At 40.0% G+C, this 27,613-nt stretch overlaps 1 protein-coding gene across 1 annotated transcript in view; it reads left to right on the top strand.

The window, feature by feature from the left end:
* Nucleotides 1–327: 327 nt before the first annotated feature.
* Nucleotides 328–27,613, top strand: part of HMGCLL1 (3-hydroxymethyl-3-methylglutaryl-CoA lyase like 1) — a 186,749-nt gene continuing 159,463 nt past the window's right edge. The window contains exon 1 of the mRNA XM_052649170.1: nt 328–435. Coding sequence (XP_052505130.1) covers nt 328–435 — 108 coding nt within the window. The remainder of the gene's footprint in view (nt 436–27,613) is intronic.

The raw sequence follows: 27,613 nt of genomic DNA, 5'->3' as shown, positions 1-27,613 counted from the left end.
TAACCCTTGCTTTATCTATGGGGTCTGAATCTGATGAGAAGCCGGTAAGTGCAGGTGCGTGCCAGCGCTCTCAGTCCCGAGTGCTGAGCACAGTGCGGAACGCGCGCGCCAGGCTGTGACTGGCCGGCTGGGGGCCCGGGGTGGACCGCGTGTGCGCAGGTGCCCGCCGGCGTCCTGCCCGGCGCCGCCGCAGTGCGCAGAGCGCGCGCGGGAGGCAGGAGGCGGAAGGCGCTCCGAGGCCCGCACGCGGAGCATCCCCGGGCGTTGGCCCCATCGCTCGCCCCCTGCCTGCTCCCTCCCCTCTCCCCACGCTGCCGGGGCCCCGCCATGGGGAACGTGCCCTGCGCCGTGAAGCACTGCCTCAGCTACCAGCAGCTGCTGCGCGAGCATCTCTGGATCGGGGACCCAGTGGCAGGGGCGCTCGAGCCCGCGCAGGTACCATCTCGCGGCCCGGGGCGTCCCCACCTCTCCCGTCGCCCGGCGCCTCCCCGCCGGGGCCCTCCTGCGGCGGTTCTGCGGTGTGAAGGCCTCGCCCCTGAAAAGGGTTCCCACCGTCTCCCCGGGTGAACTTCCGGACCCGCCCCTCGGGGAGACCCTTTAAATTCCCTACCTTGGCCACGTGCAGGTGGTCTGAAGGAAAGCGTTCCTTCTCTGCGTTTCCCTGGGAAAGGATCCTTCCTGTGATACGCAGCACTTGTCTGAGGACAGCGTCTCTCTTTTCAATTCTCTTATTATTGTGTGACAAAGGCGACGAATTTGTCGGAATGTGAGGCAGAAAAACGGAAGGAAGCCAACACCGAAGGCTAGGAAAACAGGATGGGGTGAAAGCATTCCTTATCTGTAATGTATTTATGCTTCAACACACTTGACCAAGATGAGGGAAGATGGTAAATAGCAGAAGGATTTCAGAGCAAAATGTATTCCTATGTGATGCCTGAAATCCCATTCAAAGACAACTATGAGGGCAGGTGAATAGTAGCCACATGCCTGCAATTTAATGCCATCTCAACCGGAAATGGCAAGTAAATGAAGAAAATCTATATAAAGAAATTGATTTTCTCTTAAAAGAGCTTACAATTTGAAGTTTCACAGAGAAATAGCAGTGGTAGTTGTTAAGTGAATGTTAAAACGTGGGAAAAGGGAAGGAGACTGTGAGAATTTAGCTATTAATTTTTCAAATTTTGCTGGATGCAAAATATTTATTCTTTATACGTCTGTACAAAATAAAAACTTGTGTTAAATATAACAGTTTAGCGGGTAAGCATAATTTGAGTTTGTGTCTTTATCTTTTTTTCTTCAAAAAAATACTGTAGTGTTGATACATGGACATGGATCAACCAATCAACTATTCTAATACTGATATTAGGCTCCGTTTTTCCTATAGTTTTACATCCAGTGTATCTTCAATGTATCACCATGTGAATTGTAACCTTAGTTCTACAGATTGGAGTTCAGCATTTGTGGATTCTTTGAAAGCTTTCTCCTCATTACCTGAAAGATGGTGGAGGTCATCTAACTCAAAGACTTTTACTGACAGTGCAAGAGAAAGAAAATTAGTCTTTATCTTCCCATATGTTTGTATGTCTTCTATTCAATGTTTTTTGTCTTCTCCTTTGATCTTTGTATTGTAACTTTAAACCTTCATATTTACTCTGTTACAGAATCAGAAATCCTTACATTACAGTGAAAAATCCTTACATTACAGTGAAAAAGTATGAGACTTTATATGACTTCTGTTGCCGTGTTATTTTTCTCTTCTCCCACCCCATATTCTGATTTTGTGGGTTCGGGGACTGTCACAGAGGCTAGACTGCCAGGATGCCTACTTTGCCCTGTTCGAATGTGAAAGCAGGGTGATTGAAAATGACCAGAATGGCTGATCTAGGAATGTAGGAAATAGGGTTTTGGGATATTCATCAGTCTAATGAAGATGTTTTGTTTCCTTTTTGAGAAATTGCTGTACCTTCTCTAAACATTACCTTTTTATCCCTGGACTGATTTGCTTGAGAAACTCCTATTTGTTCCTCAGACACAGCTTAAAGATGACTTCTTTTGATCAACTCTTTTCTCTTTCTAAAGTCAGTATCCTTTTTCTGTGCTCTTGTGGCACTTTATGCATAATTCTGTTGTGGTTCCAATGTTGTGGAATTGTAATGTAGGTCTCGTCCTGTTGAATTCCCAGTGATACCTGAAACTTCACTCTGCAATTTACCTCCTTCCCTGGCTTCTCTGTTTAACATCTTTACTGCTTTTAGCCCAGTAGGCTGGAACCAGACTGGCTCAGTGGCCTCTGTCTGTTTGGTAAATATCAGATTTCTCAAGACTTTTAACCCACATTCACAGTTTCTGACACTATTAGTATATCTGTATCTTCCAGACTTGTAGTCCCTTTTGTCTCTTAAACTCCAGTCCAAATGTCCATCTGCTCACCTGACATTGCGTGAGTATCTCCAAAGCCGTTCAGACTCAACATTTGCAAAATCAGGTTCACATTCTTCCTCTCCCAACTGCAGCCCTTCTCGACAATTTCCTAACACCAGGAATGCTATCACAATTCATTCTGCCCTGGAAGCGCAAACCAAGGGCCCATTTCCTTCTTTCTGTCATATCCAGGGTGTCACTTAAGCCCTGCAGTTTTACCTCTTGAATTTCTCTCAGATCCATCTGCTTTTCCAACTTACTGCTGCTATGGATTTTAAAGTGGCATTTTCTTTCCAGTGCACTTCTGGAGTCTTGTCATCCTTCAACCCACTGTTTCTACAGCTAGTTGAGAGATGTTCTCTATTTCAAATGGTATCATGCTGTTCTCCTGTTTTACAACCTTCTGTGAATTCTCATTGCTTTTAAGAGTGAATAGCTAGCAAAACCTTTAATGTATTCTTGGAAGGCTCAGAGGATATTTTCATGGCATCTGTGCAGCATTGTCTTAAGCCATGTCTTCTTATCCTTGCCACTGTGTCCTTCTTTGAGTTTTCCAATCATCTTTCCTCTGGAAACAGGGCCTTTATCTATTTACCTTTCTGATAGAAAGATTCTTTTCAACTAATTAACCTTGAGATCTTAACTCAGATTTTACTTTCTCAGACTCTCAAGCCAAGCATTTCCTGTCACCTTACATTTCACAATGCACTGTTCACTATATATAAATGAATTACTATATTTATTTTTGTTACCATTTTATGTTTAATTCCCTACCTGACTGTAAGCATCATAAAAGTGAGGAATATTTCCACTGCAAAATTCTCAGCAATGAATAAAATGTCCAGTTAATTTTTGATGGCCAATTAATTTCTCCTGAATGAACAAAAGAATAGAGGTTTACCCTTCTAGGTCATAACCATCTGAAGTATATGGGGCCTATGAACTCCTTCTTAGCACTTTTCAGGGTCCAAGACAATGACTGGCACATTGTAGTACAATGCTAATCTTTTTTATGTGAATTCCAATGTGACGACAGTTAAGACAGATGTCAGTAAAGTTTGGTCTTAGTGCTGATAGGTGGATATTATTACTGTTTGTTTTTTACCTTTTTAAAATTGAACTATAATTTATAATGTTTTACTTAGAAGTGTGCAGGAAAGTGATTCAGTTATACATACATATTCTTTTTTGTATTCTTTTCCATTATAGGTTATTACAAGATATTGATTATAGCTTCTATGCTATACAGTAGGACCTTGTTTATCTATTTTATATATAGTAGTGTATATCTATTAACTCCAAGTTCCTAATTTATGCCTCCCACCTTTTCCTTTGGTATATGTAAAATTGTTTTCTATGTCTATGAGCCTATTTCTGTTTTGTAAATAATTTCATTTATATCATTCTTTAAATTCTACATATAAGTGATATATCATATGATATTTGTCTCTCTGACTTATTAATTCTTCACTTAGTATGATTCTCTAGTTACATCTGTGTTGCCGCAAATGACATTATCATTCATTTTTTTGGCTGAGTAATATTCCATCATATGTATGTGTGTGTGTGTATATATGTATGCATACCATATCTTCTCTATCCAGTCACATGTTGATGGACATTTAGGTTGTATATTATCTTTTCATCTGATCAAATTTAGTCATACTTTCATGGGGAAAGAGTTGAAAATTGATTCTGGAGGTTGTTAAATGAGCTTAACTATTTCTCCACTGCTAACTATGGTAGAGGGAATCATGGGTAGGGCCCCTAAGTTTTGAAATAATTTGGTTGCAGCTGGGACAGACAGAGTGCTCTGTTTTGGAAGAATCTGTGCTAGTCAATAGAAGATTCAAAACCTAGACTCTTTTCTGCTACCAATAAATTATTAAGATAAAATAAAATATTGTATTTGTGTGTAAGTACAAATACACTCTTTTGGAGCTTAGCAATTTATTACCAACTATAAAATGAGTCAATGTGCATTAAAGGCTTACAATACAACAGCTCAACATTATAAAATTCTTTAGATCTCTCTCTCTCTTTTTGTTTCTCTTTTTTGGTAATGGCATTGGTTTCTCAGAAGAATTCCTTAATAGGTTTCTCAGAAGAATTCCAGGAGGTCAAAACTGATCCTTCTGTGGTTCAAGCTATTGCTTAGGGTCTATTTTATTTTTTGTTATTCGTCTCAGTTAAAATGGATATGATGAAGCTGGCTTAACTGGTGGTCTCAGGTTTTGATTAAAATGAAGTATCCTTGTAAAATAGTACTTGTTTGATTCAGTAACTAAATTTATTTCTATATTAATAAAGAGACTTAAGCAGTAAGTTGGAGAAGGAAATGGCAGCCCACTCCAGTACTCTTGCCTAGAAAATCCCGTGGACGGAGGAGCCTGGTGCAGGCTACTGCCCATGGGGTCACAAAGAGTTGGACACGACTGAGCGACTTCACTTAAGCAGTAAGTAAGTCTCTTTATATATTAATACCCTATCACAGCAATAAAATTTCCAGTGGTCTAAATTCTATCATAAACAGCATTTTAAATATGTTTGTTTTGTTTTTTAAAGACACAATTGTAGATTAGATGAGATTAAGTTTATAGTTATTTTACATTTTATCCTGATCCTTTAAGTTACATTTACTGTGAGCGAAAATTAAGATTCTAAGTAAAGTATTTAGTGTTAAAGGATCTCTTGAGTTTAACCTGAATATATAATATTTTTGTTTAAATTTAGTGAAAAGATTCAAGTGACTGTATACTTTTTGGTTAACAGTGCGCAACTGTTAATAAACACCTTAGGGTCAGTGGGGAGGAATTGTCAAAAAAAAAAAACCAAAAAAAACACAAAACTACCAGCCTATCCCACTGCTTGTTTTCTGTGTGACTCAGGTGTTATTTGGTCCTTTACATCGCCCTTTTTACTTGTTTTATGACTTCTTTGAAATTACGTAATTTTTAAAACTCATTTTTCCCCTGCATTAGCTTGGTGGTTATATACTAGGTTTTTTTGTGGAGGGGGGGTATCAATTTATTTGTAGGAATGGTACTAAGAAAATAACTTAAGTAGATGTTCTAGTACAACGTACAGAAAAGGTGGAGGTAATCCAAACATGCATGCACTGTCTTGGTGACCAGGGAAGTCGGCCCTTGGTGACCAGGGAGCCAGCCTAAGGCTTAGCTCTTGCTCTCATTATCCTTACAGTGTTTCCCTGGGTGTGTTTATCAATGGGTACTCTGCCATGCCAGGCTCGGGGGCCCCCATCTTGCAGAGGTTGGTCCCATGCGCACCCAGTTCCTTGATGGATTTCACCTACTCTTTCAGGCAGTGAGTGTCAATGAAGTCACACAAATGGGGGTCATTTTTTGTCAGTGGCCGGTGTGTGCAGTTCCAGTAGTGGCTGACTGACCCTTTTTTCCAGGTGTAGGGCACATTCCCCTGCATTCAGCCCATTCTTGCCGTCATCAGGGTCCGGTTTCCTGATATCCCGAAGGACGGTTCTGCCACCTCCTTAGTTCTGCAGCTTTGTCCGTTTCTCAGCATGTTCCCTCTCCCCACGAGATTGGTGAAAGCTGGCAAAGCCTTTCAAAGCCACATAACCGCCATCCACAGAGCAAGACACGGATAGGCAGACGTAGGAGGCCTAGTGCTCCAGGTCGCTCTGGCGGTCACGGCCATCTCGGGTCCTGGTGGCTGTTCTGCGCACGGGCGAGGCGGCGCGGCCCTCCCAGAGGCCAGCCGGAAAGGCCGTGTGGGCTGAGCCGCGCTGGAGGTGGGGGGGGGAGCTGGAAGGGCGGGGGAACCCTGGAGGGACAGGGGACCCGGAGGCACGGAGGGGCAGTGAGGTTGGCCAGGGCTGGTTCGAGGGGCGGGCCGGGCAGGATCACCAGGGGCAGTCCAAGCATCCTTAAAGCAGGAAACCACAGGGAACCTCCACGAAGATAGCCCATGGCATACTGTTTCTACAATACTGTTAGTTGTTACCTGGAAGGTGTCAACATGCAAACTTGACTTATTAAATATCATATAAATTAGTTCTATTTTAAAAATGTAACTCCTGTTAGTGCCTTCATATATTGTTGTATGTATTCATCCTATACATGCTGTATTTGTAATGTATACTTATACAATGTACATTTACATTTATGCATGTATTTCCCATTTCCTTGCTCTTCATTACTTTCTAAACATCCATCCCTTCATCTGGAATTATTCCCCTTCACCCTAAAGTGTTTGCTTTAATATTTTATTTAATAAAAGTCTGGTGGTGATACTTTCAGTTCTTATTTGCTTGAAATTAAATTTATGTATATGCATACAATATGCATAAATATAATGAATATTGAGTTTAAATATATGTTCCATATAAAGAGTTAGGATACATGACATGGCAACCATACAAAATGCAGATTTCTCAATAGATAAATAGAAACCAGGGACAAATAAGAGAGAAGTCAACTGTTGGCTTTATTTTTGGACCTTTGATGATAACCTATCTTCAGTTCTTTTCTTGTTATCTTTGGTTTCCAACAGTATGACTATGATGTGTCTAGAGATAGTTTTCTTCATATCTGATAGTGGTTCATAGTGCTTCTTGGGTTTATGACTTGATGCTTGTTGGTTTCTATGTGTTTTGGGAAATTTTCAACCAGTTGTTTTCAAATATTACTTATTTCTTTTTTACCCCCAACTCCAACTTAGACCTACAGTTTGAAGAATCTTAGAACATTTTGTTGTGCCCCATTGGTTTCTTATACTCACTTTTGTATTTTTCATCTTTTCTTACCATTGTCGATCTGAATATTTTTCTCAAGCATATTCCATTTCACTAATTCCCAATTTAGCTTTGTCTAATTTGCTGCTGGATGTGAGTCTGAGTGAACTCCAGAAGTTGGTGATGGACAGGGAGGCCTGGCGTGCGGCAGTTCATGGGGTCGCAAAGAGTCGGACATGACTGAGCAACTGAACTGAAATGAATTTGCTGCTAATTTAATTTGCATCCTTAATTTTTAGTTATATTTTTGAATTACTACATTTCTACCTTGTTTTTGAAACCAATTTTTAGTTCTCTGCTGCAGTTCTCCATCTTATCAAGAATTCTTGAATGTTTATCAATTATTTTAAGTTTCATCTCTGATCATTCCAATATTCAAATCTTCAGGGTGTCTCTTTCATTTATCTTCCCTCTTGGAAAGCCTACTAGCTTTTCAGTTTAAGTTAGACACCTGTTATGAAAATATTATAGACGAAATTTGAGGCCTTCAGTCATACTGTCCTTCTCCAGAAAAGACTGACTGTTCCTCCACCTCTTTTTACTCACCTTCTATTAACTGCCTTTGGAAACCACAAGCCTGTTTTCTCTCTCTCCCTCTTTATTTAAGATTCCACATGTAAGTGAAATAGTACAGTATTTGTCTTTCTCTGTCTGACTTATTTTGCTTAACATAATGTCGTTAGGTCCCATCTGGTAGCAAATTGCATGGTTTCCTTCTTTTTATGATTGAATAATGTGCCTTTGTATAAATATATAGCACATTTTCTTTATCCATTTATCAGTGGACACTGGGGTTGTTTTCATCTCTTGGCTATTGTAAATAATGCTGCAGTGAACGTGGGAATGAAGATATCTATTTAAGATAGTGATTTCCTATCCTTGAGATAAACACTTAGAAGTAGAATTGTTGAATTATATGATAGTCTTATTTCTCACCTTTTGAGGAACCTTCATACTCAGAAATGTGTTCTATAGTGGCTGCACCAATTCACATTTTCATCAACAATGCACAAGCTTTCCCTTTTCTCCACATCCTCACCAACAACACCAACACTTATTTCTTGTCATTTTGATAATAGTCATTCTGATGGGTGCCTGGAGAAATACCAATAACCTCAGATATGCAGATGACACCACACTCTGGCAGAAAGCGAAGAGGAACTAAATAGCCTGTTGATGAAGGTGAAAGAGGAGAGTAAAAAAGCTAGCTTAAAACTCAACATTCAGAAAACTAAGATTATGGCATCCAGTCCCATCACTTCATGGCAAATAGATGTAGGAAAAAAAGGAAACAGTGAGAGACTTTATTTTCTTGGGCTCCAAAATCACTGTGGACAGTGACTGCGGCCATGCAATTAAAAGACGCTTGCTCCTTGAAAGAAAAGCTATGACAAACATAGACAGTGTATTAAAAAGCAGAGACATCAGTTTGCTGACAAAAGTCTGTATAGTCAAAGCTATGGTTTTTCCAGTAGTAATGTACAGATGTGAGAGCTGGACCATAAAGAAGGCTGAGCACTGAAGAATTGATGCTTGTGAACTATGCTGCTGGAGAAGACTCTTGAGAGTCCCTTGGACAGCAAGGAGGTCAAACCAGTCAATCCTAAAGGAAATCAACATTGAATATTGATTGGAAGGACTGATGCTGAAGCTGAAGCTTCAGTTGAGCACCTGGTGCGAAAGGTGACTCACTGGAAAAGACCCTGATGCTGGGAAAGATTAAAGGCAGGAGGAGAAGGGGGTGACAAAGGATGAGATGGTTGGATGGTATCATCGACTCAATGGACCTGAGTTTGAACAAACTCCAAGAGATAGTCAAGGTCGGGGCATGCTGCAGTCCATGGGCAAAGAGTTGGACATGACTGAGCAACTGAACAGCAGTTCTGATGGGTGTGAGGTCAGGAAGAATTATCTTTTGCTTCTAGCAGGCAATTAGTGCTTTTGTTGTTGTTCAGTCACAAGGGTAGCTTATCTTAAGGTAATCATATATTTAGCTGATTCGAGGCTGGACCTACTTCATTTGTGAGGGCTTCTCTTTTCTTGTCATCCTAATTTTTATCTTGTCATCCTTCAGGGTTCTGACTAAAACCCTACAGTGTTTGCCAGAATGTCTTCTCCTTTCTGGGATCTGAACTCAAAAATATTTCCTCCTCAAACTCTCAGGCTCCTGGGAGCTCTGATGCTCATCCTTTTCACCTAATTACATTAGAATTGGCGAATGCCCCAAGGGGAAAAGTCATGCTGAAAATTAGCCTTAATCACTTCATGTTTTTCTTCTGCATGGTATCTGGGCCACTGAAGTGAACCTACCCTCAGAAACCCCTAAGGCTATCAAAAGGAGTTTTTCACTCATTTTCACCAGATTTTCTGGCTTCCCTGGTGGCTCAGCAGGAAAGTCCACCTGCAGTGCAGGAGCCTCAGGAGACACAGGTCCAGTCCCTGAGTCAGGAAGATCCCCTGGAGAAGGGAATGGCAGCTCACTCCGGTATTCTTGTCTGGAAAATTCCATGGACAGTAGAGCCTGTTGGGCTACAGTCCATAGGGTCGCAGAGTCAAACAAAACTGAAGAGACTTAGCATGCACTCTCACCAGATTTTCTGGTTCTCAGTGAGAAGTTTGTTCTGAACAAGCTAATTGAAAGATTAACAATAAGACAATGGAAATATAAAAAGCACTCATTTTGCAATATAATTTGAATTGTAAAATATATATTCATTTACCATGTTACCAGTACTTGGGCCACCTCATGTGAAGAGTTGACTCATTGGAAAAGACTCTGATGCTGGGAGGGATTAGGGGAAGGAGGAGAAGGGGACGACTGAGGATGAGATGGCTGGATGGCATCACTGACTCGATGGACGTGAGTCTGAGTGAACTCCGGGAGATGGTGATGGACAGGGAGGCCTGGCGTGCTGCAGTTCATGGGGTTGCAAAGAGTCAGACACGACTGAGCGACTGAACTGAACTGAACCATGTTACAAAGCTTTTGAAGTAGTTACATTCCAGATAATATGCAAACTATTGACATTATTAATTTATGTATTCATTTTTCCTGCTTTATTGAGATATAGTTGACATCAAACATTATAAGTTTAAGGTGTTCAGATTTGATATGCTATATTACAAAATGATTACCATAGTTTTGCCTAATATCTGCTGCTGCTAAGTCACTTCAGTTGTGTCCAACTCTATGCGACCTCCTAGACGGCAGCCCACTAGGCTCCTCTGTCCCTGGGATTCTCCAGGCAAGAATACTGGAGTGGGTTGCCATGTTCTTCTCCAATGCATGAAAGTGAAAAGTGAAAGTGAAGTCGCTCAGTTGTGTCCGACTCTTAGCGACCCCATGGACTGCAGCCTACCAGGCTCTCTGTTCATGGGATTTTCCAGGCAAGAGTACTGGAGTGGGTTGCCATCATTTAATTAATTAAAAGAAATCACCATTACTTTTTTTGTGGTGAGACTGTTTAAGATATACCCTCTTAACAACTTGCAAGCCTATAATATAATATTATTAACTATCATGAGGCTATATCTTAGATTCCTAGAGCTTATTCATCTTATAAAGTTTGTATAGAAAAATAATTTAAAGTTTAAAAAATGAATAAAGAGTTGTCTGCATCATGAAAAAATAAGATTTTAAAGAGAAACCGACTTATACTGGTTTTCACTCTAAAAATTGGTAAAGCTACAGACAATATTTTTTAAACATGAAAATTATTATTATGCCTAACTTAAGTATCTGTCTTTGGAGAAACAGTATACTATTATTTACTGCCTTTTATGTATGATGTAGTTCAATAAAATTTGTTAAATGAGTGGCTGAATAAATGAGTGATTAAGTGGATAGTTCCTTTATTATATTTTATCTCTATTGATGTAACATTATTTTGGATCTTTTTACTTAATGTGTGTGAAGTTGGTAACAGTAATTTCTTCTTATTAACCTCTTCTTTACAATCTTATCTTTTGCTTTGCCTGGATTCATTCCTGATGCATATTTAATAGGCTCTGGACACTGCCTAACTACGTGAAATGCAGTAACTCACTGAATCCTCATAACAATCCTTGTAGACACAGTAACTGAGACCCAGGTTGAATGACTTGCTCATGATCAATAGTTAGTGATCTCGGAGGTGAATTCAGGCAGCTGAGGTTCCAGAGCCCTCGGTTTTCACAGTCTACCAGTGTTTCCTGACCTTGCTGGTGAGAGGAGTCGTTGGAGGCGTTTATTAAATGTGCTAGGAATTCTGATCAGTAGCAGCCCTCGCTGTTCTTTGCTTCAGCTGTCTTTGCCGAAACGCTGGGCTGGGTGATGCTGAGCCTCCTTTGTCCCAGTCCCTGCTTTAGAGGGTCTGCTGTTGGCTCGTGTTTCCTCCAAGTCTGTCTTTGGAGAGCTCCTGGCTCCAGCCCGTGGACTCCTATGAGTGTTGACTTCCCTTTTCTCCTCTCTGAGGGTGAGAATAGAGTTCTGCCTGGAATAGAATTGCATTGGATACAAAAGGAAAAACAACTTGGTTTCCAATAAATTTCCTGTTCCCTTCCGTCTCCAGTACTTTCTGCCTTTGGATTTCTGCTGGCTTCCCTCTTGCTTGCTTTCTCTCCTTCCAGCTGGCTTTCTCATCCTTCCCTCCCCCAACCCAGTGTTCTTGTTTTTTTCATTAGCTCTGAGCTCCTCCAAGTCTTCTGGCTTCCTTTCTGCTTATTCACTCTGGGCTGCAACTTTCCCTGACCCTCTCTCCTTTCCTCATTTTCCTCCTCTAAGCTTAGCTTTTGTTTTTATTTCTTTTGATTTTCCCTCGTCAACCAGGGGGCTAGACTGTGCAGACATATAATTTGATGTGTTATGCTTATGGAGCAGAGAGTATTTAAAAGAGATCAAGCAAATTCATATATGTGGAGAATATCATTTTAGCAGAAATTCTGATTTGAAAGTGATTGTCCAGCCTGCTTGAAGACCTCACAGTAAAATCAACTCATGAGCATGCTGTCCTGGTCTCACGATTGTTAGACTGAGTAGGAGATTCAAATCGACTGCTACGCAGATGAGCCATATTAACCTCTGGAAATGTTTTATTTTGTCAAGACTACACTTAAAGATAAAAACAGATGAATGCCTTAAACAGGATTTGCATTCTTCCTCATATCCTTAGCTGCCTCAGACATCCAGTTTATCTTCCCTTTTTTTTTAAATCTTAAAAATTAGCTCATCTTTCATACATCTATTTACTCTTTTACAAGAAAAAATAATAAAGGCCCCTAATCTTATAAACTGTTCTATTATCTTTTTCACACTTGATTTCAAGACGGATACTCACTTTCTTTCTACTAGTGGTGAAACTTTCCTGAAATGTCTTTCTCTGTGTCCTTCATTTCCGCCCCTGCCAACTCCAACTCTTAAGTAGCACTCAGTGAACTCACGATTGTTTTCTGCATCAAAGCTCTGTTCCCACCAAAGGTCAAATAGAAATATCTCTCTAGTAAATTTGTAATATTTGGACTGCTAGACTGAGATTTTCTGAAAGGTGAAACTGCATTTACCTTTTCTGTTATCCAGAAGATTTAAATACTTAGATTTTGGTAAATATTTACAGAATAAAATAGTTTGTAGGTGCTAAAAATCCAATCATAGTGTAAACTCAGGTAGCTTTAGCCAAATTCACTGACTTTATGACTGGCAAAAAAGATATGTGTTTAATTATATCAAAGATATTATTTTTATAAACAAGAATAAGTAGCTTTCAATCAATTTTTTTATATTGGACTAGAATGTTTTAGAATTCATGTATTCATTTTGGAAGTTTGAACGTCTATATTTTTTTCTTTCATGGCTATCATATAAAGGTCAGAAGGAGTAGAATCTAGCTTTTCGTTCACTTTCCATGTCTAGGTTTTTATTGGGTTAGTTCACACAGTGTATGATACGCATCTCCTTGTCATCCCACTTTACAAGAGAAGGAATAGAGACACAGCGGGGTATAATGATACCCTCAGGGTGAAACAGCTTCTCTGTTGCAGTGTGTGAGCTGTGGGCCCGGGTCTTGGATTCAGTGGTGGTGCTGAGTGTCCCACTGATAGAGCATCAAATGTCTCCTTACGCTTGTTACTTTCCAAGTTATGCTTCCCTGGATTTGTGAAGTAGGGAAGTGCGCGTGTGAAGTAGGGAAGTGCGCGTGAAGGGAAACTTTTGCTACAGAAAAAATACCTTTTATATGTTTCACCCTGTGAAATTAGCCTTTCAGAAAGTCTTTTCAGCGAACTTTATTACCAACCGATGGAGTCTGGGAAGCTTGGCAAGCAAGGAAGCAGGAAGCCCCAGAGAAATGTATCTGTCAGACATCTTTCCTCCTGAGGTTTCCTTCCAAGTGATTTTGGATCCTGAAGGAAGTAGAGGGTCTCTCTGTCACTGTGTTTGTACATCTGTGACCCACTGGGTGTGCAGAGTCTGGCATCCACTTTTAAAATTCTTTCCTTGATTTCTGTTTCACTGTGAAATAGAAACAAATTGTAGCTGAATGTTGGAGTCAAAATATGAACCTTATTTTAGTTAGACACAATTTCTACTTTTTGAGAATTTTTATTTAAGGGCTAAGGCTTCTCTGAATTTTAAATGTTATGCCACATTTCAAGCCTTGCATTCTACATGGAGCTGTGGACCCAGTCACAGATAAAAGCTGAGGGCAATTTGGAATTCTCTTTGCCCAGGTTTTAGGGATGGGTTTAAAAGGCATATGCAGGACCCATGGAGAAACAGATGAAGTGATTCAGACGTTCACTCACGAATGTCTGGTATCACTTAGTTTCCATTCCTGTATGAAAAGCTTTTTAATATTTAATTTAATATAATTCTGCTGAATGTATGCTCTAGAAAATACTGGAAGGAAAACTTGAGTTAAAAGAAATGGAACAGAAGTTTGCATAAACACTCATCTCTGGAAAGCTGGATCTCTTAAATCTATTTGCTCTTGAAAGCATGTATATATATATAGACCTTTCGATGGGAATGCCATAATGATAACTTGTTAGATAGAATGTCAGTCATTTAATTTTTTTTTAAAGTGTTATTTAGGGGCAGGAGTATTATTTTAGCTTACCTGCACTAAATTTGCAACTAACTTACTGCATAGGGCAAATTTAAGAATATATTGAAATTTAAGAATACATCAGAGATATATGTTAACTGTTAATAGAATATTATTAACAGGAGTTTAGAAATTTACATGATGATGATAATGATACTACCAACCACTCTTTTTTAAAAAATTTTATTTTATTGGAGTATAGTTGATTTATGATGTTGTGTACAGCAAAGTGACTCAGTTATACATATATGTATACATTCTTGTGGTCTTCCCTTGTGGCTCAGCTGGTAAAGAATCCGCCTGCAATGCAGGAGACCTGGGTTCGATCCCTGGGTTGGGAAGATCCCCTGGAGAAGGGAAAGGCTACCCACTCCAGTGTTCTGACCTGGAGAATTCCATGGACTGTATAGTCCATGGGGTCACAAAGAGTCGAACATGACTGAGCAGCTTTCACTCACGCACACATTCTTTTTCGTATTTTTTTCCATTAGAGTTTGTCCCAGGAGGGTGAGTATAGTTCCCCATGCTATATAGCATGCCCTTGTTTGTCCACTCTGTATTTATAAGTTTAAACCTGCTCACCCCAAACTCCTACTCCATCCCTCCACCACCCCCCTTGACAACCACAAATCTGTTCTCTTTTTGTGAGTCTGTTTCCGTTTCATAAATAAGTTTATTTGCGTCATTGTTTAGATTCCACATATAAGTGATATCATATGATATTTGTCTTTGTCTGACTGACTTCACTTGGTATAATAATCTCTATGTCCATCCATGTTTCCACAGATGGCATTAATTCATATACTTTTTTATGGCTGAGTAATATTTTATTGTATATATGTACCACATGTTCTTTATCCATTGAATCTGTTGAGGAACTTTAGGCACCAGCCACTGTTTATCAGCAAAGTTTGGTAAAGGCTTTACATAATTTCTGAATTCTTAACAGTTCTACAAAGAAAATTCTGTTATTTCACTTTTCATATGAGGAAAGATAGTGAAAGTGAAGTTGCTCAGTCGTGTCTGACTCTTTGCGAGCCCATGGGCTGTAGCCTACCAGGCTCCTCTGTCCATGGGATTTTCCAGGCAATAGTCCTAGAGTGGATTGCCATTTCCTTCTCCAGGGGATCTTCCCAACCCAGGGATCGAAGCCAGGTCTCCCACATTGTAGACAGATGCTTTACCGTCTGAGCCACTAGAGACCCTTGAGGAAAGAAAGTGAATAATATTTTTTCTAGGTCAAATACCTGGTAAAAACACTGGGTTTCAATCTTTGTCAGGTTCCAAAGCCTGTATTTCTTCACTATATCATGTCAGTTGATTGAACACTAGGAACTCCATTTATAAAATTACTTTGTACTCACTTTTTGCAATGTGTTTTCTTTTAACACATTTGTAAAGTTCTAGATTTATCTATTACTGCAGTTGGTTGGAAATGGCTTAGGATGATACAGCTTAGTTTTGAACTGTAGTTTATTATGAGCCTGAATTCATTTAAAGCCTGAAGTGGATGGACCTGAATGAATCACTCTTCTTCAGAGACAAGTTATTCAGATATTTTATGATGATTCCATAGATTTTTGTGACCTTTCAGGATCCCCTTCCTTCATTCTGACATACCAGCCACACTTCTCTTTCTCATGAGCTTGGGTTAATGGTTTCAGAGGGTATTTCTGAGACATACACCCTTTCTTAGTTTTTTAGGAAGTAGCTCAAATGGACGCATACAGTCCTATCCAAAAGGTCAAATATTTTAAAAAAGTATTGTTGTATACACACCAAATACTGTGTATGCAGATTTCATATATATACTGAAAGACCCTGCATAGCTTCTTTTGGGAAAGTCTGTTTACTTTCCTGCAACCATTGGCTCTTTATTCATTTTTTCTGAGTGGCCATCTGAAACCATAGTGTGTAGTAAAAAGTTGCACCACAATACAATAAATGAAGTTTTTAAAAGGTCTCAGTGACCTAAAATGTGCTGAAGTGCTCTTGTGAGGTTGATACAATTTTTTTATTAATAATTCATGGGTTGTTTGAAGCCTGGACAATGGTAATTCTCTGTCAAAAGCGTAGAAGTAAAGATCATGAAAGAAGTTGTACAGAATGGATCATAGAACAAAAAGACTATAGATGAGAAAGAAAAACAATGACAAAGCAGTTGTTCTATACCCAGAATGTGCTCTTAAGTAGAAGGATTTCAGTATCTTCCGTATGAGAACCTCAGTCTGAATGGCTCAGGAACCAGAGCCATGTTAGGATTGAACACTGGAGCTGAAATTAGACCCTCACTCCACACTTCCCTGCAGTTTTGCCATCCTTGCATTACCGGTCCACATGTCTCAAGCCTGGGTGAGGGTGCGGACTGGTAAGGGGCCAGGAGCTCCCACAGTCCCTCACCCTCTCCATGAGGCTGCCTTGGTTCCCAGTGGCTGCAGACACTGAGGCTGCACCATCCACCTCTGTGGATGGCAAGAGTCCCCAGATAGATGCCGCACTTTCCTTTTTCCTAAAAGTGAGAAGGAAAGATGACAAGCAACCCCTTCTCAAACTTGGGAAGGAGAAGACAAATATGATCTTTGTCATTCAATTTGTGTGAACTACTATTTAGCTAGTTTTAATGAAGCCATGTATAAAACTTGATTAAACTACTCAAACTACACATAATAACCTTCTTTAGTTTTCAGATTCATAGTGTTGTTGGAGGCATTTTCTGTTAACTAGTAGAGACAGTAAAAAATGAAAGCTGAGAACTCTATTTTATTTTTTATTATAGTTAACTTACAATGTTATGTTAATTTCTGCTGTACTGCAAAGTGATTCAGATACATTCAAATGCATTCTTTATATTCTTTTCCATTGTGGCTTATCACAGGATATTGAATATAGTTTCTTGTGCTTTACAGTAGGGTCTTGTTGTCTGTCCTTCCTATATAAGATATATCTGCTAACCTCAGCCTCCCACTCCATCCTTCCCCTAACCTGTTCCCCTTTGGCAACCACAAGTCTGTTCTGAGAACTGTTTTAGAAGGTTTAAAATGATTAAAGTGAACTGAGGGATGCTATAAAATGGTATCTTATTAATTTCCAGAAGGAAAAATGTGTGAGAAAATTGAATTTATGCCTAATCGTTAGTAAAACCAGAGAAGGAAATGGCAACCCACTCCAGGATTGTTGCCTGGAGAATCCCATGGACAGAGAGCCTGGTGGGCAAAGGTCCATGGGATCGCAAGAGTTGGACACAACTTAGTGACTAAACCACCACCATTAGTAAAACATATGAATCTTATGTACCATGAAATTCACAGGAATTGAAAAATCAGAAAAATGGAACATATTCTTGTACAGTTTTGCTGTTTGTATTACTCTTGAGGCCGATCATAAGTCTATTGGATTTACAGGGTGTGTTTTATTTTGTCCATTCGGCTTAAAAGTTCTTGCTAAAAGCTATCAATACTTTCTTAGAACACTATAATTTATTAATTATTAGTAGTAAAAAATTTGAATACTTTTCAAATGTTGATAAATTTTAGTTGCTCCAGTTTTTGTGAGTGCAAACACTTATGGCTCATAAACTTATTGTAAATATACGTGTACTTATTAAATTTACATGCGTGTATACTCCTTGAAATAGACACCATCCACATCCAAACATGTTTGAGAGGGGACAGATGTAGATCTTCAAGGAGACAGATTTATATCTATGAATATAAGGAAGTATATTTTTATTTTCATTACTGTTGTGTGAACAGGGACATATCAAAGCATAAGTATTGGAGTTAGAGCACTCAGGGAAATTCAGACAGAAGTTGAGGACACTCTGTGTGAGATTGATATGATATTGATTGATTGACATGAAAATAGCTGAGAGGGACCCCTGAAAAGTGGGCATGTAGGACAAGACATTCATTAGGATAGAATCTTTCTTTTTTCCTCCATTTGTAAGATGGGATTAACACCTGCTTCCTTTTTTCTTTTTTTATTTTATTGAGGTATAATTGTAAGATATTTAAAGAGTACATATGACATATGTATACATTATGAAGGGCTTCCCAGGTGGGGCAGTGGCAAAAATTCCAGTTGACAATGTAGGAGATGCAGGAGATGCGGGTTTGACTCCTGGGTTAGGAATATCCCCTGGAGGAGGAAATGGCAACCCACCTCAGTATTCTTGCCTGGAAAATCTCATGCACAGGAGCCTGGCCAGGCTATAGTCCATGCGGTCAAAAAGAGTTGGACACAATGGAGCACACATTTTGAAAGGATTGCAAAGCAACGGTTGTTGTTCAGTCGCTCAGTCGTGTCCAGCTCTGTGTGACCCCATGGACTGCAGCACACCAGGCTTCTCTGTCCTTCACCAGCTCCCAGAGCTTGCTTAAACTCATGTCCATTGAGTTGGTGATGTCACCCAACCATCTCATCCTCTGTTGTCCCCTTCTCCTCCTGCCTTCTATCTTTCCCAGCATCAGGGTCTTTTCCAATGAGTAGGCTCTTCCCATCAGGTGGCCAAAGTATTGGAGCTTCAGCATCAGGCCTTCCAATGAATATTCAGGACTGATTTCCTTTAGAATTGACCAGTTGGATCTCCTTGCAGTGCAAGGGACTCTCAAGAGTCTTCTCCAACAGCACAGTTCAAAAGCATCAATTCTTCAGTGCTCAGCTTTCTTTATGGTCCACCTCTCACATACATACATGACTACTGGAAAAACCATAGCTTTGAATAGGTGGACCTTTGTCAGCAAAGTAACGTCTCTGTGTTTTAATATGCTGTCTAGGTTTGTCACAGCTTTCCTTCCAATGAGGAAGTGTGCAGTCACCGTCCGCAGTGATTTAAAGTGAGTGAAATAAAGTCTCTCACTGTTTCTGTATTTTTCCCCATCTATTTGCCATGAAGTGATGGGATTGGATGCCATGATCTTAGTGTTTTGAATGCTGAATTTTGAACCAGCTTTTTTACCCTCCTCTTTCACCTTTATCAAGCGGTTCTTTAGTTCCTCTTTGCTTTCTACCATAAAGGTGGTGTCATCTGCATATCTGAGGTTATTGATATTTCTTGCAGCAATCTTGATTCCACCTTGTACTTTATCCTTCCTGGCATTTCACATGATGTACTCTGCGTAGAAGTTAAATAAACAGGGTGGCAATATACAGCCTTGAAGTACTCCTTTGCAGATTTGGAACCAGTCTGTTATTCCATGTGCAGTTCTAACTGTTGCTTCTTGACCTGCATACAGACTTCTCAGGAGGCAGGAAAGGTGATTTCATATTCCCATCTCTTTAAGATTTTTCCACAGTTTGTGGTGATCCACACAGTCAATGGCTTTAGCATATTCAATAAAGCAAGTTTTTTGAAATTATCTTGCTTTTTCTGTGAGCCAGTGGATGTTGGCAATTTGATCTCTGGTTCCTCTACCTTTCTACATCTAGCTTGTACATCTGGAAATTCTCAGCTCATGTACTGTTGAAGACTAGCTTGGAGGATTTTGAGCATGACCTTACTGGCATGTGAAATGGGTGCAGTTGTGCAGTAGTCTGAACACTCTTTGGCATTACCCTTCTTTGGGATTGAAATGAAAAGTGAGCTTTTCCAGTCCTATGGCCATTGCTGAGTTTTCCAAATTTGTTAGCTTATTTGAATGCAGCATTTTCACAGCATCATCTTTTAGGATTTGAAATAACTCAACTGGAATTCCATCACATCCACTAGCTTTGTTTGTAGTGATGCTTACTAATGTCCACTTGACTTCTGGGTCATGAAGATCTTTTTTGTAGACTTCTTCTTTGTATTCTTGCCATCTCTTCTTAATATCTTCTGTTTTTGTTAGGCCCATACCATTTCTGTCCTAAATTGTGCCTATCTTTGCATCAAATGTTTCCTTGGTATTTCTCTAATTTTCTTGAAGAGCTCTCTAGTCTTTCCCATTCTATTGGGAAACAGTATTCTACAGCAAATATCATCAGTCCAGTTCAGTTCAGTCGCTCAGTCGTGTCTGACTCTTTGCAACCCCATGAATTGCAGCACGCCAAGCCTCCCTGTCCATCACCAACTCCCGGAGTTCATTCAGATTCATGTCCATCAAGTCAGTGATGCCATCCAGCCATCTCATCCTCAGTCGTCCCCTTCTCCTCCTGACCCCAATCCCTCCCAGCAGCAGAATCTTTTCCAATGAGTCAGCTCTTCGCATGAGGTGGCCAAAGTACTGGAGTTTCAGCTTTAGCATCATTCCTTCCAAAGAAATCCCAGGGCTGATCTCCTTCAGAATGGACTGGTTGGATATCTTTGCAGTCCAAGGGACTCTCAAGAGTGTTCTCCAACACCACAGTTCAGAAGCATCAATTCTTTGGTGCTCAGCTCTTTTCACAGTCCAACTCTCACATCCATACATGACCACTGGAAAAATCATAGCCTTGACTAGACGGACCTTAGTCGGCAAAGTAACGTCTCTGCTTTTGAATATGCTATCTAGGTTGGTCATAACTTTTCTTCCAAGGAGTAAGCATCTTTTAATTTCATGGCTGCAGTCACATCTGCAGTGATTTTGGAGCCCCCCAAAAATAAAGTCTGACACTGTTTCCACTGTTTCCCATCTATTTCCCATGAAGTGATGGAAGTGGATGCCATGATCTTCGTTTTCTGAATGTTGAGCTTTAGGCCAACTTTTTCACTCTCCTCTTTCACTCTCATCAAGAGGCTTTTTAGTTCCTCTTCACTTTCTGCCATAAGGGTGGTGTCATCTGCATATTGGAGGTTATTGATATTTCTCCCGGCAATCTTGATTCCAGCTTGTGCTTCTTCCAGCCCAGCGTTTTTCATGATGTACTCTGCATATAAGTTAAATAAGCAGGGTGACAATATACAGCCTTGACGTACTCCTTTTCCTATTTGGAACCAGTTTGTTGTTCCATGTCCAGTTCTAACTCTCGCTTCCTGACCTGCATACAGGTTTCTCAAGAGGCAGGTCAGGTGGTCTGGTATTCCCATCTCTCTCAGAATTTTCCACAGTTTATTGTGATCCACACAGTCAACGGCTTTGGCATAGTCAATAAAGCAGAAGTAGATGTTTTTCTGGAAATCTCTTGCTTTTTCCATGATCCAGCAGATGTTGGCAATTTGATCTCCGGTTCCTCTGCCTTTTCTAAAACCAGCTTGAACATCAGGAAGTTCATGGTTCATGTATTGCTTAAGCCTGGCTTGGAGAATTTTGAGCATTACTTTACTAGCATGTGAGATGAGTGCAATTGTGTGGTAGTTTGAGCATTCTTTGGCATTGCCTTTCTTTGGGACTGGAATGAAAACTGACCTTTTCCAGTCCTGTGGCCACTGCTGAGTTTTCCAAATTTGCTGGCATATTGAATGTAGCACTTTCACAGCATCATCTTTCAGGATTTGAAATAGCTCAACTGGAATGCCATCACCTCCACTAGCTTTGTTCATAGTGATGCTTTCTAAGGCCCACTTGACTTCACATTCCAGGATGTCTGGCTCTAGATGAGTGATCACACCATCGTGATTATCTGGGTTGTGAAGATCTTTTTTGTACAGTTCTTCTGTGTATTCTTGCAGATATCATACCTAAAGGTAAAATGTTAATGATTCTCTTTCAGATCAGAAACAAAGCAATGATACTTTATTGTAACCACTGCTATTTGACATTATATTAATACTTTAGTCAGTGCAGCTTGTTAAGAAAAAGAAGTGGAAATTCACTTGATGCAGGGGAATCCTGTCACTATGTACATGTATGTAGAATCGTTCACAGTGCTCTTTTACTCTTGCCTACCTCGAAGTTGATTGCTTAGCCTCTTCTGCTGTCACCCTCGAGAGTCCTTGAGGTTTCAGTATATTATCTCAAATAAGTTTTCTGGTGAGCGTTTTGAGCCATGATTCATAGTATGTGACTACAGATGTGACTGTTGGACTCTTATTATTGCTAAGTCGAATTCACCTAACGTTTGAGGTCCTCGTGCCTTCCGTCCATGAAGAATGAGAGAAGACCCCCCGAGGACAGGGGCCTTGCTGCTGGGAGCAGCAGATCCCGAGCCTTTTCTGACCTGTCTCGCATTAAACGTGTCTGTTGTGTGTATGTGTTTCTTTTAGAATCTCTAATATACATAGATGTTCCTGGTATTGGTATTTCAGAAATACCACTGAGTACTTAAAGAGGAATTAAAAAATGTTTACATGACTTGTGAACTTTGTAAAGAGATATACAGAATCATTTGAAAATCTGCCATTATGGTTTAAAATCTCATTTGTTTTTGACTCCAGTGTATGCCTCGAAGACCCACTTGGAACGGTCCAAATGAGGAAAGAGAAATCATTTCCACCTAGAAATAAAGTAGTGTTATTTGAAAGGAAGCAGTTAGAGAGTGCTATTCAAGCTACAGAATTAGATTGGGTATTATTACTAGAACGATTGGAATTTTAATGTTTACCAGTTTGATATATTTATAGAGGGGTTTATCAATTTTATTATCGATGGTGATGGGCTGTTACTTAAGAATAGGATATATATATAATATATATATATATAATTATATCAAAGTATAATTGATTTACAGTTCTTTGTTAATTTATGCCGTACAGCAAAAGGATTCAACTATGTTGTTGTTGTTGTTGTATATATCCTTTTTCATATTATTTTCCATTATGCTTTATTACAGGATATTGAACACAGTTCCTTGTGCTAGACAGTAGGACCTTGCTTATCTATCTTGTATATAAATAGTTTGTATTTGCTAATTCCAAACTCACAGTCCATCCCTCCTCCCGTCTGTGGGTCTGTTGCATAGTTAATTCATACAGTTTTTTAAAAGTTAGCTTAAAATACAGCAGAAGTTCTCAAATTTTAGTCCTTGGATCAGCAGCATCACCATTATTTGTGAGCTGGTTAGAAATGCAAGTTCATTGACCCAACCTGACCCAATGAATCATAGTCTCTGGAGATGGGCCCAAGAAACTGTTAACAAGCTCTGCTGGGGTTTGTAGGCACATTAAAGTTTGAGAAACACTGATCTAAAGGAATTGTCTAAAATAAAGAAATGACTAAAAGCCATTACGATCTATACAGGAAACAGCTGGAATGAGAGGGATCTGGCTCCATCTTTACTAGAGGGGCAATACTTTCTTATTTCTAAAATGAACCGTACATTCACCGAGACTGTAGAACAACTAAGATCAAAGTGATTTTTATAAGATAATATGGTAATTATTTTCAAATTTGTCAATGCAAAGTTTGGGATGTTAATAATTCTTTTTTTAAGATTTTTTTGATGTGGACCATTTTTAAAGACTTTATTGAATTTGTTACAGTATCGCTTCTATTGTGTTTTGGTGTTTTGGCCGTGAGGCATGTGAAATCTTAGCTCCCCAACCAGGGATTGAACCCATGTCTCATGCATTGGAAGGCTAAATCTTAACAACTGGACCACCAGGAAAGTCCTGGAGTTAACAACTTTAATAAACATTGTACATTATTAGTTTGGAATAAGCAGTTTGTTGAGCTATACCAATGTATCTATCGATTAAAGGAATGAAGCTGAAGCAAGCTTTTTAAATGCAGAATAAAATTAAACATTCTTTGAGCAATCTGATGAATTTTGTTAGAGATTCCATTTCCAAATACAAGCTGAGTTTGCTTAGCTGGAAGGCAGAAGGACTAATTAGTCATTGCATGTAACCTGTTTGCTAACTATTCCTCTGAGGAGAAACTGAAAATCAGCCAGTATGGTTTATTTTTCAATAGAAATTGAGAAGAAGAACATTGATTTATTGCCTAAAATGGCCGAGAAAGTTTGCATCCAACATCAGCAGAACCCTACACATTTTTTTTCCTTTGTTTTGATGTTCCAGCCTGCAGATGTTAGCTGTTTTTGTGAGGAAACAATGGTGTTAGCTCTGAGTTTTCTTGGAAAGAAAGAGCGTAAAAGTTTTGGAGGACTGGGCTCACAGTCTGCCCAGCCAATTGACCATGATGGAATGTTCGGTGAGGTCTGTGGGGAGTCATTCCCCAGCAGCATCTGGAAGGAAACAGTAAGAGGCTGGAGGGTTTACTTTTCAGGCAAATGATTAAGAGGTGATTAAGTGAAGGTTTTTGGATTTGAGGGAGGGAAGGAGCAGGGAAGGTGTGTGTGTATAACATGGCATAGAGGGATTATGGAAAAGACTTAACAGAATGAACTATAGATCACAGCAGGACTTAGAAAAAGCTGGAATTGGAATTTGGACAGAACAGCTTAGAGGTATCACATGATACAGAAGATGAGATTCACATAACACAGATTCACATAATCACTTGTTTTTTTGGAACAGTAATGGACAGTGATGATGTCTTGTTATTTTGAGCCACTGGAATTCATGTCTTAGAGTTGGAAAGGCATTCTGCTATTAAACCTTTACAGTCTTTCTCTGATTATATTGGCTCTGCTTTAAAGGCCTAACTAAGAAAGCTCTGAGTTTGGAAAATGGAGATCCAAGGCTTTGATCAAATGAAGGGTTTAACTTGAGCAGTTTGATGCTGATTGGTTCGTAATGTGTGAAGACAACATTTCTTTAAATTATTTTATGCAGTCACATCTTCCTGCTCATGTCTCTTGCCTACTCATAGTTCCCTACTCCCAGCTGAAAATAAATGAGTTAGTGAATGAAGAAATGAATAAATGAGTGAATAAAGGAAAGAGTGAATGAATTAGAGGATAAAAGGATGAATGAATGGATTAGGAAATAAAGGGATGGATGAATGAATGCATACAATTCTCTGATAGATGATAGAGGGTGAAAGCTAGTTTACGTCTCCCCCAGAGACTCGGGTTTATCAAAACAAAACCAGGTTTCCTTTGAACACAAGTTTTTCTTCTTGATGCTAGATATTTGAGCTTCTGGAAAAGTTAGAGAGAAAGACAAGGCAGGGTTTAGAAACTAGTGCCTGGCTCCACCCCTACCCCCACCCAGTCATCCTTCCCAGAAATCACTTCAAGCCCTTTAATCTCGGTGTATGGAGACTCGGCAAACACAAGGCTCCGTAGCTACTCAAGGTTCAAAATCTAAGAATTGAGTTTCATGAGCCAGGATGCGGAAACACTGTAATGCACAACTCCACGTTCCCCTGCCTCAAAATCATCACAAATGATCTCTCACTCAAGTCCAGAGTGGATAATTTGGCCATTCAGTGACCCAAAGTCTTTCTTCCTGCAGCCCCACCCTGCTGTAGGTCATTGCCACTTATTTATTTTTTTTAAATATTTTATTTGTTACCGCTGTATCAGGTATTGATTGCAGCACGCAGGATCTTGGTTGCATCATGTGGGGTCTCTGCATTGTAGCAGACGACTCTAGTTGTGGCGCACGGGCTCCTGAGTTCACTGGCTCAGTAGTTGCAGTGTGTAGGCTTAGTTGCTCTTAGGCATGTGGATCTTAGTTCCCTGACCAGGAATCTCATCCACATCCCCTCCATTGCAAGGCCAGTTCTTGAGTGCTGGACCAATGGGCAAGTCCTGGTCCTTGCCATTGAGAGAAGGGGGAGAGAGACCAGGGGAAAGGCCCAGGCACTTCTTACCACTTTGGAGTGAAGTGACATGCTTTGCTTTGTCCCACTGTCTGGAGTTCACTTGAATGGTCCCCCCAGATGTAAGGCTGGCAGGGCATGTGCAGGCCAGCTCTGCCAGGCGTTTGACATTGCTGTCACGGCTCTAGGCAGGGGTGATAAAACAGTGTACATCTAATTGGGCACATTCAAGGACAAACTAGCTGGGCAGATGAAATGGAGGATTGTAGATATAGTATTTGCTTCTTAATAAGACTTGGAAGAAAAACTCCCATAGAAATTCCTTAAATACCTCTCTGGCTTCTCCTCCTGGCCAATCTTGGTGAACATCTGGGTCTTTAGACTGGCACTCCCAGAGGACAGTCATTTCATCGAGTGGCTGTTAGAAGTCAAAACCTAAGGAGGCCCCAGATTGCTAGTGTTTCTTGCAGCTGGTTGCACTGGCAGGTGAGAGAGATGGAAATGCCAACCTGCCCAATCTTGTTCAGCTTTCCCTGCAAGTGTAGTCCTGACAGAGAGATAACCAAGGTTATAGTCCTGCCAGATTATGGACCAGGTCAGCCACATTCTCATGAGATTTGAGAAGGAGCCACCATTTGGATATTTCTGAGAATAGCGGACCCATTGAGGGATAGAAAGAACATTTTTAAAGAAGATTCAAGAAGCAGATCTTGAGGAGGCAAAGTTGAGAGCAGGGCCCTTTTTTTCCCCCCACTTCTTGAAGCTTATTCTCATTTCCAGAGAAATGTTCTATAGTAACACAGAGACTGTAAAAGGCTTGGTCTCAGGGAGAGGGGTCCATGCATTGGGATATAGGGGTTCTGGGAGGAATGGCTTTACTTACTTGTGATTGTTCTGAGTCATCATGGTCACATGAGAATTATATGGAAGGGGAGATGGGAACCTTGATCTTCCCTGTGAAAAACTGTGTACTCTGTAGAGGGAGGAGGGGTGTGGCGTATAATTGTCTATATTTCTTCAAGGAAAACTTACAGGAAAATTGAAGTGAGATGATCACATTGTATGGTCAAAGCCGGGGCACATTTGAGTAAAAGGGGGTAGAATTAATTTCCCTCATATATTAGGTCTATATCAGGATGACCTCAAACCAAAAGGGATGTACCGCCACCTTTCTTTTAAGACAGTGTTAATACATTTATCTAGCAATCAGTGTCCCAGTATTTAATCATAGCCCTCGCTTTCAGAAAATCTCATCTTCATATTCAACCTACTGTTTCAATTAATTCTTGTGTTAAATAAAAAGCAACAGAGACACTAGTCTTTGTAGGGTCACCCTACAAAGTAAGAAGCAAGTTAGAACATTGTCCATCAGTCTCTATACTCAAAACTAAATATTCCCAGTGCTTTCAACCGCCTCTCACTCTTTCTGTAAGCTTTGCAGATCACTTTTCAGACCATTACTAAGTTCCCTGTGTCTTTAGATGGGGACCAGCCAAATCCTGAGTGAGGCATGGGTGTTTTAGACTGACTCCAACACGTTACACTTTTATCTAAGAATCCTGTTGCTCCCTCGCTCCACTTGAGAATAGAAGGTTGTGGAATGACTTAAGCACAGTCTTAAGGATATGAAGTTCTGTCAGATACAGTATGGAGACCAGCTGTGCCCTATTCAGGCAACATAATTTATTGATTTCACCCTACCCCTCTTTTTCTTGGGGATGGTTGTGATTACCACCTCCTATACAGTGTCACAAACCTCCATCGATAGTTCTTCAGGCACTCTATCAGATCTAATCCTTTGAATCTATTTTTCATTTCCACTGTATAATTGTAAGGGA

Source organism: Budorcas taxicolor, chromosome 11, assembly GCF_023091745.1.
Source record: "Budorcas taxicolor isolate Tak-1 chromosome 11, Takin1.1, whole genome shotgun sequence".
NCBI lineage: Eukaryota > Metazoa > Chordata > Mammalia > Artiodactyla > Bovidae > Budorcas > Budorcas taxicolor.
This window is presented reverse-complemented; position numbering and strand designations above follow the sequence as displayed.